Source organism: Mya arenaria, chromosome 15 (assembly GCF_026914265.1).
Source record: "Mya arenaria isolate MELC-2E11 chromosome 15, ASM2691426v1".
In the NCBI taxonomy this organism is placed as follows: Eukaryota; Metazoa; Mollusca; class Bivalvia; order Myida; family Myidae; genus Mya; species Mya arenaria.
The window spans coordinates 17,739,582-17,752,874 of NC_069136.1; the positions used below are offsets into that span (position 1 = coordinate 17,739,582).

General features: G+C 34.7%; 1 protein-coding gene across 1 annotated transcript; it reads left to right on the forward strand.

The window, feature by feature from the left end:
• Positions 1–651: 651 nt before the first annotated feature.
• Positions 652–8,573, forward strand: LOC128219162 (monocarboxylate transporter 9-like). The gene is made up of 4 exons (XM_052926981.1): positions 652–862; positions 2,084–2,173; positions 6,722–7,022; positions 8,477–8,573. The coding sequence occupies exons 1-4, from the start codon at positions 652–654 to the stop codon at positions 8,571–8,573; spliced, it is 699 nt and encodes a 232-aa protein (XP_052782941.1).
• Positions 8,574–13,293: the final 4,720 nt, after the last annotated feature.

Consider the following 13,293-nt stretch of genomic DNA (forward strand, 5'->3'; position numbering starts at 1 on the left):
TTGTGAATTTCATGCCTGTAAACCAGAAATTTCAGAAAATTGGAGTTTGCCAAAACCCCGCGGGGGATCTAAAATCCAATGGGTGGCCTACGGAGAAATCAATTTTTGAATTAAAATGTTCATACTTCTAAAAGCTTATTTTAATTTTACTTAAAATATTTCGTATTTAATGCGCAAACTTTATATGTGTCGCTTTTGAAGTTGATATCTAAGATAATAAAAAATAAGTTTACAAATAAACCGGATTTTCAAACTTATACCGGATGCTGTTCATAATAAAACATATAAATCATTTATTTATTAAGATTTCTTTCTTGCGTTTGAAAAACACGTGGGTAGTGTTACACCTGGTGCATATTTTAGCTAGGTTTATATGGTAATCAACAATTGACTTTTTTTAATAAAACGAATATAGCTTACCAAACATGATGAAGCTTATATTTTTGACCCAGGATATCAATCTCCGTCTGTAATATCACAACTGCCCGTATTTACTCAACATGGGGAGGGGGGACAAGGAATGGACAAACCGAAAGACGACGGCGCAGATATAACTAGAGACCTTATAGACAAACAATCTCATTCTGACAGTGATAGCGGCGGTGATTTGTTGTGGTAGATCAAAGTCATTATTTACAAAGCGCCGGGGCTATGGAACAGAATCATAAATGCTATGACAACGCACCGGACGGAGGATGGGGATGGGTAGTGACTTTTGCAGCGTTTATGGTGGGCCTAATTTTGGACGGGATCACTCACTTGTTCGGGATTTTCTACAGGGAGCTCCTTCAATATTTTCAGGAGAGCAAGAGTCTCACTTACTGGATTTTCTCTGTGCTAAATGGAACTTACCTTGGTATAGGTGAGTGGATATTTCCGGAAAATTAAATTCCGACATCGTTTAGCAAGTTAAAGGTCTATAAATATATTTGTAACTGTTAGCGGTTCACATTGACTTGTTTTCAAATCATATTCCATTTGTTAGAACTTTCGAAGTTCAACTGTTGATTCAATATATTTTCACCCGACAGTATTGTTCTTCTGTAACGTTCCTTTCTGTGGTCATGCGACTGCCACTCTATTTGTTGACACCGCCGACGTTTATCTGGGCACTGCCATCGTTTTGGTTGACACTAGAGTTACTACAAGCATTTGGTTATTTTCCGAGAAGGGGGAATTAATGCACTAACTTCCTGAATTTTATTTCATAGAATTAACGTTTTAATCAGATTGTAAATCAAATAGAATTAATTGATAGTGAGGTCGTTATTTATAAAATAAATTTGAAATTCACAAAAACGCAGCTCCAAAGACGCTTTAAATATTTATCAAACATTTGAAGTGGCCTTTGTTTTCGAGTAAATATTGATGCCGAGGTATTAAAAAGTTTACATATATTTTGCTCAACTTACAATGATGTAGTTAACTACTTGCTGTTTGCATTTCTCAGCAGAATAAGCAAAAACAGACTTTTCAACAAAGCGCTCTCTTGTCTGATTTGTTTTCATTCATTGATTGTAAACTTCCGGAACTGCGTTTCCCGGTAGTCATCGTTACTAAAACAGGGAACGTGCCATTACCGGTAGAACTAATTGCACTTTCATTGAACCAACCGATCATTTTGTTTAAATCCCCTTAAATGATGTGCGTGTGTATTTGTTGGCCTTCCAGGTATCCTTCGGCCATTTTAACGACATCGTGAAACAGTGGAAACACATATTTTTGCTGGAATGAATTTCTATAGTAAAATGTTACTAAATATATTATATGATAACATGTGCATTATGTTTTCGTTTCCGTACTTAATTATATTGCAGACTCCGTCGATGCTTCATAGCCTTTTCTTGTCCGTCTATATTATCGTCCGCATTTTTAATTTTTGTCCGTAACACATATGTTCTTATATCTTACGTAATATGTACAAGATGTTACAGATTGTTTTCAAAAGCATTTCGAAGAAGCTGTTGACTGGTTGCAAAGAGCCTCATTTGTATCACAAAAATAGAAAGCTTAGCATTTTTCATCAACAAAACTAATTTTCACATATACATGTTTTTATTTTTATTTCTTTGCATTTTCATAGGTCCTATAGCGAGTATCCTTGAACCGGTGTATGGGTACCGACCCGTAGCCATCTTCGGGGCGTCCCTTGTATCCGTCTCGTTCTTCTTGAGTATGTTTTCCCCCAACATTCGCATCATGATCCTCGTTTATGACCTACTGTGAGGAATGAAGCGTTTTGTTTAATAAAATCTGAGTGCAGATTTAATTCATTTAAGAGGTTTGTAATAAAAATGAAATAAATTTCTGTTCATTTAAAAGCATTAAACAATTTTTCTACTTTGATTGATAAAGACTTCTAATAAGTTGTTATGCATTTCGATTATTAACAAATTAAATACGTAATTAAATTATAGCTGTGGTTTCTTACATAACTTTCATTGTCCATTTGTAAACAAATTTACGGAGGCATCGCATTTTCTTTTCATTTCACAAAAACACACTTGTGACATTGTTTCTGTCGTCATGTCGTGAATAAAATTTATATCAATTTAGTCGTCAAATAGTTCCTCTAAAAATCGCGTCTTTTGCCGATTACTTAATTTTATAATTAAAAGACGTGTCTAATTATATATTTAATTGTTCTTAATTCAAATATCATATGTTATTCACTTAAACGTAAAGAAATAAAAAGTGGCGCGATGTTGCACGAGACTCATCTGACATGGGAAATGCTAGCACGGTTTAATTTAGGTCCAAAGATAATTGTTAACATGCGTATTGTAGGAAATAAACGGATGTGCCACAAACATATCCTCGAACATGGTTCCTTCATCTTATGTGCATGTAGCACACAGTGGTAACATTTCATTTAGGGGTGATTTATTATATGACATTATTGATTTATCATATTCGTTTCAGTCGCTTGAGTCGCCTAGTAAATGTCTGTGTTTAGTCCTAACAACTCGGATGTATAGTTACAATACGTTTTTTTATAATGAATTTCGGCAATATAACTGTTTTCGGCAAAAGCTGCAAAGCCATCTTTAGCTAATATCCAAGAAATTTGTGGAAAAACAGTAACCAATGTTATAAAATTATATGTAGTTTCAACATTTATACCATTTTCAAAGTTTTGTAAAGAGCCACGGTTTAAGAAACATGTTTTTTTCGTTGAAAAAAATACTTCTCTCGTATTCTACATCACGAAATATTAGGATCATGGGATCATTTGGAATAAAGTCAAAAATATTCAGGTCACGAAGTTAAAACATCCTGACAAAAACATCGAAATATCATGATAATTGCGCCTAATATTTTCAAAATGACCAAACAAATATAAAGAGCCATTTTTCTCGTATTTTTCCACTAATACGGCGGCCGAATTATCAGATTTCTTTTGAAACTTCAGATTATGATATTTCAGTCCTCCGAATCTCAACATCCTATATTTGGAATAGGGTAAACGTTGAATTCAATCACTTACAAAATAAAGCTTAATTACAAGTCCATGTATTTTGTTAATATTGAAACAAAAACTGTAGAGTTTAATAAGTCAAGTTTGGTTCACTTAGAAGTGTGCATTTTACTAATTAAAGGTATGCGGTGAACACTTCTAATAAATACGCTAAAAACTGCCATTATTAAGTATAGCATTACCTATCATAGATATTTTGCCATCACAATTGAAATGGAAATGAATTCACCTTTAATTTTTATGGAAGGGATTATCCGCCAGTTAATACATGCTGCTTTATGACATTTCTAATTTTAAATTGCAAGTGCATTCGTCTAAATGGCAGGTGTCTTCGTGCAATTGCTTCGTGCCTATTTGTTATTGACATACACATTTGTCTATGTTTACAACTTTAAGTTGCCTTTACTTTATTGCTTAGTGTTTACGTCTAAACGACATATGACATGTATCAAGTTCTTACATTTAAATAACTTAATAACTAGGTTGTGTACAAAACTACAACTTTACTATAAATACTAAATAACTAATAGTAATTATAATCTGCAATAAGACCATTGAAATCTAAATTAATATTCATCAATAGCAGTATGCATTTGTCAATAAGCGTATAGACCACAGACGAATGCATCTACACGAACGCAACTAAACGAATGGAATTAGAAGGGTACCAGTAAGTATTGGTATCCTGCGACAGCAACAATATATGGGAATGGAAACCCTAGGCTGGTACGCTTCTTATCCACGGGAGAGCAATCTCGCGACTTTTTACGGGAGCAGTTAACAGTATTCGTGCAGGAGCTGTCAAAATTATATCTAGAAGAGGTAATGTCTGACATTATCTGACCCTAAAAATTCAATACTTCTAGATGCTATTTACTGCTGATTATTTTTTTCCTGGATGTTTTTATTCGGTACTGAGTTAGACACAAATCCAAATTCTAATCTGCGTTTTTTGCCTGAATTTGAAATGTGTTGTCTGCTAGGCCGTGAGATTTTGACAAATTTTGGATGGATAACATGCATGTTTTGAAATATCTGAGGCCATCAAACAAACTCCATGTATGAGCATAGTGCTAACATTCGCAAGAAAATATGTACGCCTTGCATTTTTTGGTTTAATGTGTTGACAGGGGTGTTTGGGGGTACTCCCCATGATAATTTTAATAATTTCTAGTCCGTGCATTTTTTGCGCATTTTATTACTATTTGTCTCCGATATTGAAAGAAAAAGTTAACTTGGACGATTTATAGGATTCAAACGTTATACCGTTATATTCCTTTAAGTATTTGTCTCCTTCGATTATGCAATGCTTTAACGCACCAACGAACCTATATTTAGACCATACACGACATTTCCGGAATTTCCATGTCGGAAATGAGGTCATAAACTAATCACATTGATGATTTAGTGCATTTTCTTGAACAATCAACAAAAATCGGCAATTGAATACATTATTTATGAACTAAAGTACTTTCCTGAAAAAAGCTATTACTGAATAGTAAAGTTATATGGTAAAATAATGAATGAAACAAATGCCTATTAAAGTAGCACTCAACACATACTACTATGCTGATTTGGGTCTGGAAAACGACAGTAGCATGATACGGTTTCTTCAATACGGCGTGCTGTATTGTCACAGTGTGATATGAAAAAGGAAATGGACAGGGATATAATAAACTTAAATATATCGTTCCATATTATGTGTACACAGTGTTTGTTTATGTACGTGCACTAATGATCTATGCCACAAGACGAATTTGTGACAACTGTCTGCCCAAAATACTCCCCTACATACGGGTCTGTGATTTTCCCTTGGTGAAATATAAGTTTATCGTCTACGTCTTAAATGACCGGCAATCCAGGTCTGGGGTGGGTGGAAAAACTGTCTTAGAATACAATCTACATTGTCAGTGTATGAAATTGCAGATTTGCAATCCTTCAGTACCAGATTTAATCATTTAGAGTTTGAACATTTATTGATGTTTAAAGGTCCGCCTACTACCACTAATCCGAAACACAACCCCTGCGTCAGATTTTACTTTGACAATTTGTAAGCCATAGAAGTTGTATTCGAAGTCAGTTAGATGACCTGAAGTAGTATCTTAATATATTGATTTCGAAAAAGACTTGTTCGCTACGCTTACAACGCCAATTCGTAATCATTAAAATATTTATACATGTCATCAACTGTCTCTTGGTATCTTTGACCTTTGTATCTGAATGCATGTCCCTAAGTGATTTTATTTTCAATTGATTGTTTTTTAGTTTTGCGTACATTGTTTGATTACATTAGAAAGGTAATTGGAGAAGACGTTATCGCGTTCGATAAATACACTAATGCGCCGTTTTAGGATGCATATATGGAGAGGATAATTGGTTATTTCAGTGTAGGATTGCTATATATTTCACTAAGTTGACACCAAGAGTAATATTCACTTTTTGATGTTCTTCGTTGTTGTTGTTTATTCCTAAGAAAAGCGCGCCAAATTCCATGCGAATGCAACGTAATTTCGGTAAAGACGTCGTTGAAATTGTGTCCCAGCCCTTTGTGCTCTGACAATAGATTTGAAATTGAGAGCGGGCTAAAATTAAAAAAAAAAAAAAAAAACTATCAAAATATTATGTAAGTTTTAATTTACGTTTTTAAACAACCTGAAAACATATGCTATACATCATTGATATTATTTAAGTATTTTAAATGGATATTTTTTAATCTAGAAAGGAAAGCGTTTTTACAGTTAGGATAGTCCTAAAGCAGCTTATCTAACAAAACATGTAGAGGGAGGGTTGAACATAAAGATTACTAACAGCGAGTGATTCCCGACAAGCGGGATTTTTACAGACCCCGTGCGAACGCTACCCGTGAAAAAGATTTGACCGAATGTTTTTAATTTGATATGTGGTGCCTTGAACATAATATCCTATCCATGCTTTTTACTACCGAAGTGGTATTTGGAAAACACTTTATGCATTTTGTCTTAATGCACTGATTATTTACTCCTCCTGGAGTGTATGTATATGTTTCCCTTAAGTAACTTTAAAACCTTATAACGCAAGGAGCTAAAATATCATTTAAAACAGTTGCTTGTAACAGAAGTAAATCCTTTCTTGATGCTGCCAGTTTCTGTTTGATCGAATAACGAAACAAAATAACTATATCAACATACCTTTTTAGAAAAAGAAAATGTTGTAATTACGTTATATGTGTGAAAAATAAACAGCACCATTAATTTCTTTTCCTAGTTCCAGGCGCGGGACTTGGTTTACTGGCCATCGTCTTCGTTGGCCACTATTTCAAGAAAAAGCGAGCCCTCGCCACCGGCATTGCTGCATGCGGAAGAGGACTCGGCGGTTTCGTATTTGGGCCGCTTAGCGAGTTCCTTATAGAGAAATACACGTTGAAGGGTGTAATGCTAATCATTTCTGCCATTGTGCTCAACTTAGTCCCTATATCCACCCTCCTGCGACCGCTTGAAGGCTCGAATTCTTACTCTGAGCGGAAGCGGCGTAGCGCGAGCGCCGTCCTAGCTCTGAATGGGAAAAGGTTAGAAGGCGCCTCCGTTGATATATCATCGGATGAAAAGTCTTCAAAGAAGTGTTGTGACTTTGATATCTCATCAGTTTTCACTTTAAATTTGATCTACATTTCTTGTATATGGAATTTCTGCATTTATTGGTACTTTTGGTGAGTATTAAATCCGTTTTAATTCGATATATTGCTATTATGTCCGACCGCTAGCACTGGATGCCTAAGCATGTATTATTGTATGCCTGAGCAAGTAAACGTGTATATCGGAGCGTATGTCTATAATAATTTATCTTGTATGTCCGAGGATATGTACATGCATGTCCGCACGTATATATTTTTATGTTCGAGCGTTTTTTCTTGTTTATCAAATCGATTATACTTGTATGTCCGAGCGTTTGATATTTTATGTTTTAGAGTTTGATTTTTGTATGTTAAGGTGTATACCCGAGCGTATGTACTTGCATGATTGAGCGTATGTATTTGTAAGTTCGAGCGTTTACAGGCGCGTAGCCAGGCATACTCTCATACTCCCGGGAGTACTTCGATTTTGAAAAATGAAAATTCTAAATGGCCTAAATCCGGTGTAAAACTTGAACCCTAAGGGGGTACAGGCGAATTTGAAACAAATCCAGCAATATCAGTCCCATATGATAGTGAATTCAAATTCAACCTGCTGACCAAACACTGGGATGAGGCTCCAAGTTTCAAGTTTCCAACAAGGTAAACTATTATTTATAAAAATACAAACGCTTCTGTAGACTTGAAAAGTAACACTTAACTGAAATACTAATTAATTCTGTAAGAGGAAATTTAAATGAATAAATAGTATAATAGCATGTGTTTTTGTTAATTTGGTGACATTTTCAGAGCAAGAATTTATAAACATATAATACAATTTGATAGACATATTCGGCAATAACTCGTTTGAAAAGTTATTAAAGACTTTTCATAAGTCCCTGTGGCGTAACGGTTAGCGTCGAGGACTCGTAAACCAACACTTCGAGTTCGAATTATCTTTAATTTTAGGTATGCTCAAGGACGGTTTCAAACCCTTCAACCAAAGTATTTCGTGTCATATCCATGGCTACGCTATTCTGATGGTGTCTACTGCGCCCAATGCCATCCGATTGCTGGCCCTGATGCTCGCGTGAAAACATTAGTCACCACAGTATTGAGAGATTGGAGCAAAATATCCAAGGTAGTTTTGAGCCACATGAAATCAGACGCCCACATGTCTAACTGTGATTCAGCAGATAATTTCTTAGCAATAATGAAGTGCGAAAAAAATACATACTATCATGTCATCCCAATACAATGTGGTCGTTGAAAAGAACAGAAAGATCCTTGGACTACAACATCCCCAGCTGAGTATCCAGACCAGGAAACATCTTTGTGAGTGGCCACTGAGGCATCATATCCAAACATAAGACTTTGCATGATGGTGTTGATGTGCATGCCCGTTTCCATAGCTACGGCAGAGCGGTCCTTCCACACGATGAGGAGAGTCAAGACGTACCTCCGCAACACGATGACCACCGAGAGGCATCCAGGGCTTGGGCTTTTTAACATTTATCAAGAGCGAGATATCAACGCTGAGCATTTATATAGTGGATGTTTCTGCACGTAGAAAAGACCGTCGGCTGGCGTTAGTGTTCAAAGTTTAAACGCGTGTTGTTGTGTAAAACTGTTTCAGAATGGGGAAAAATCCATAAGATAAACTATGTATACATTTGTGTATTATTTGATTGTGATGTTTTCCATGTTTAAATCAAACTATACTGTATGTGATAATTGTCCTCAATGCAACTAGTTCATCTGTATATGCTATATACTCGAAGGGAGGCATTTCCACCAAGTATAAATATGTTTTGAATATTTATTGCTCGATCTTGCCGTTTTTCTTTTTTTGCTTCAGTTATTATTAACTTAAAACTCACATTTCAAGTTACCAGATATGCGTCAAATGCCACCAAATCGCACGAGTAAACAAAAAAATCAGGGGGAGGACCCCCCGCTAAAAATGGGAGTACTTCAATTCGGGTTCCAGCTACGCCCCTGGTTTATACTTGAATGTAAACGTTTTTTGTACTTAAACATTATTAAATGTATGTTCTTCTTTACCATTTCACTTTCATACCAATCATTACAATAACACTATGCTCACGTGATGTTTATCTACAGTCAGTTGGTTATGTGACCGCGAAAACCAATCTTTACCTATGAGATGTGAAAGCTACAATAAAGGAATGTTACAGTGCCATTGCCCCATCCCGACATGAAATCAAACGATGAATGAACATTGCAGATGCTTCTGCTTGGTTGATGTATCATGTCATTTCACTGCGTGTTATTCGCTTACCATGCATCGTTTGTTGCCCTTTTCGATACCATTACCAATAACTATTGTAAAAAGGGAGAAACCATATTGGCCTCTGACATCAGCACAAAGCGGATCAAACTTCAGGCTGTATAACTAGCAAGTTTCAAGACGATATGATCAAGCATTCTGGTATATAGAGTTAAAAACATTTTCTTAGAAAAGGTCACCATAATATTGCACTTTAATTACTCAATATCAGCCTTTGTTGAAGAAAATTGAAGCCACACTGTTTGAACAACTGTATGTGTGATCAATGCGAAACTTCAAAACAAACTTCCAAATAACAAAAGACATAAAATATTTGCATGTTTCAAATACCTTAAATGCAAATTGAAAGAAAATAGTAACAGAAGTTCTGCAGAGTTACAACTTACAGGAGAGCAACTACACTTTTAAATGGACTAGGCATTAAAGTGTCCAAAACTCGGATGTAAAGTATTTTCTTAAAACAAGCATAGATTTGTAAATGCGAGCTAGTATAAGGCCGATAATACATCATTTTACATTATTAAAGAAAAAAACGCAACAATCATGTTGCTGGATCATATGTGTTCCCCCGTTAAAATAATGCATAATGGTTTCCCAGTTTAAATCATATCTGGTTGATGGTTGATGTAATTAAGTAGTTACATCTGACATAACTTATTATAGGATTGCCATAGGGTTATTTAACAAACGACTCTGAAACGTCTTCAAATGGAGGACTTCCAAAGTACGCTTAATCAGTTTATGCCCATTTACAGTCATTCTAGCTAGCATTCGCTATATGTGACGTTTTTGTTTTTGTTTTTTAAAAATGTTACGAGTCTTTCTGATAACCCTTAATATAATGTTATCTTAAATTATTCCATATTTCATAGCATTGACAGTTTTCAAAATATGCATTGAATGTACATATGCTATATTATTTTGGATCGTTCGATTACGGCATAGATCTTTCTTGTTTAGTTTTTTAACATATTTATGCCAATACTATTGATTTTGTCAGGTGCTGAAGAATCAAACCCTGGACCGGACTCCGATAATTGCTTTTCAATTTAACACCAAAATATTCAAAGTATCAGATCCAAAATAGACTTTATAAAAAGCAAGTTTATTGGCTTTGACGTTTAGTGTTTTACCGAACCACATCTATCAAATGAAGTCAGTGAAAATATTCTGCATATTGATAATCAAGAATTCATATTAAGAAAAGGTTACTCGACCCATTCTGTGTTTTTTTTATATATGTCACGACATAGTTAAGACCGATACGCTTGAACGATTTAGAAAATTATCTACCCGAATCATTTTGGGTCGAATTGAAATACAAAAACATTTATATAGGAACGCTATATCACAATCCTCACTTAACAGTCAATTTTTGGGATAGAGCTAATGTTTGCCTTGATAAGGCACATGATTTATGTAACAATATTATATTTGTTTGATATATAAAGGAGGATAAACTAAATCCACCAAATCTGAGGTTTTCTGATTTTATGGCATTCAGTAACTTACTAAATGTTATCTTTTCCCACACTTGAATAAAAAACTTTACACGGACCTTGTTAGACCTGATTGCAGTTTCACAGCACATTAACGTTTTAAATTCAGGCATATTTGAAACGCATCAACTTATAACTGATCGTTGTTGTGATCATTCTCTTATTAAAAGCAGTTTTCTTTGCTACCAATAGCATCACTAGAAAGGTATGGAACTGTAAACGAGCATATTCTAACGAAATAAATGAATATATTGAAATTACCGACTGGACTGTTTTGAATAACGGAAATAACGACGAAGATACGAATTGTTTTACTAAATCATTTATAATATTGCTGAGTTATGCATACCTACTAATTGTGCAATTTGTAATTCGGATAAGCCATAGTATGACTCTGAAATTAGAAAATTATCTAACAAACATGATAAACTAAACATAAAAGCTACGCCATCAGGAAATTCGTGTGATTGGGCCAATTATAAAAGAAGTAAATAATAAAATATCAACTATTAGCAAACATGCAAAATAACAATTTCTAGTAACTTAGAGGGTAAACTAATCGAGTTTAATTTATGCAATCCACGTCTTTATTTGAAAACTGTTAGATTGATTGTAAAACAAAACAGCAGCAAAGACAATGCAATATATTAACTGCAAAAATTGAAGTATTCTCATTCATTTACTGGTTCGTACAAAAATGACATTTATTTTCCGATGAGTAAATGGTCGTAATAAATACGTAACGGGGTTAGTAGGTGACCCGATATGGTTGTCTTTGCCCACATTTATTCCATATCATGTCACTTACAACGTATCTTAATATATGGTCGTGTATTAAGCGTGTATGTATTGTAATAATACAATGTATAATAGAGGAAAAACGATTAGCAGCCAATAATTAATAATGATAAATTACCATGTTAAGAGACACAAAGTCATGACTCAATCACGCTGAACAAATGATTTAGAGCGTACAATCACAGCAGAATAATATGAAGTATAATATAATATCAGCGGTATGTTGATGTTAAAACCCAATGCAAAAGGTGTCATCAATCGGTTGAACCAAATTATAATAATGTTGTTCTACATTATTTTGGGACTTTGCGGTAAATCGTTATACCGCCATACAAATAAATATTATATGTTATATTCAAGTTACTATTTGAAGCTTAACTATGTCATCTTGTTAACAAAGAACAACTAAGCTACACGATACAGATGATATATACTGCAAAGTATGTTTTAGCCAAAACTTGAAAGGTTAAACTAAGTCACTCGGAAAAAAAAAGATTAATACTTTGATGTTATAAACAATCTCCAAAAGTGGTGAATTCAGAAGGTTACGTATCCATCCGATTCATCCGATAAATGGCAAAATCGAAGAAATGTATTAATGAAATTCATATATACAACTGTATTTAACTAAAATAAATATTTGTGCAATAAATGACCTGATACCCTCCCCCCCCCCCCTCCTGTTTACTTTGCCGTGTGGTAGACGGGTACTCTCTTAGTTGCACCTAGCCAATGTGCGCTCCTACTTATTATGACTAATGCCACATCATGAAACGGCTACTGAACACGATCAGTGACTTTCATATCAGCAATATTATATATGAAACACACATTTAAACCAATAAGCAATTTAATAGCATAAATGAGTACTTGGTTGCTGTTAGGCTATGAATGTCAATTAAGGGGACAAAGTGCATACGCTGTTATACAACAAATATTAATATCTTGTTCAGACACCCCTTTCCACGAAATCGCGATACGCATATCTGGGCGATCAACCTAATCTGAAATGTGACCAGCGCGATAAATAATAACCTAAATTAATTGACAAATTGGTGAATGACCTTATACAATAATGCTTCAAACTGTCCTACTTATACAGCTTTGATTTGGTTTACGTGTATTGTTACCTTTTTATAAAAGAATACCTTTGCGACTGAACTCAAATTAACAGAGACGGCGAATCGTCTTTGTTTTAACAAAAATGTTCATCAATATTTAAAACCGTACTTGCTTTTATATCGTACGAAAATGGTTTTATTTCTATGTCGTGTGTTTTGTAACGTTAAATGTATAAACAAGTACCGGGTATCCTCGGTTAATTGATGACCGGGTCCCAGGGTTAAATATGTCTTCCTTTCCATGCCATATTTACATTTCTTCTTGTTTGCTTCGAATGCCAAATTTATTTGTGTTTTTTTTTTCTCAAAAACTCCGACCTTTAAATATGCTGGAGCCCTGATATGTTAATAACCTTTATGTAAATGTTCACGCCTGGTGACCCTAAATAATTTTGATATCATTTCAAAAAAGATAACCAGTGAAGAGCTTATGAATTTGGTATACAACAGGCTGTGGGTAAAGTGTTAAGTAGTGTGTGCATCGCGCTACGTGACGCAAC

Coding starts and splice junctions, on each gene's coding strand:
- LOC128219162 (XM_052926981.1), top strand. CDS start 652: ATGGAACAGAATCATAAATGCTATGACAACGCACCGGACGGAGGATGG. Junction 863..2,083: donor TGGAACTTACCTTGGTATAG/GTGAGTGGATAT, acceptor GCATTTTCATAG/GTCCTATAGCGAGTATCCTT. Junction 2,174..6,721: donor ATCCGTCTCGTTCTTCTTGA/GTATGTTTTCCC, acceptor TTCTTTTCCTAG/TTCCAGGCGCGGGACTTGGT.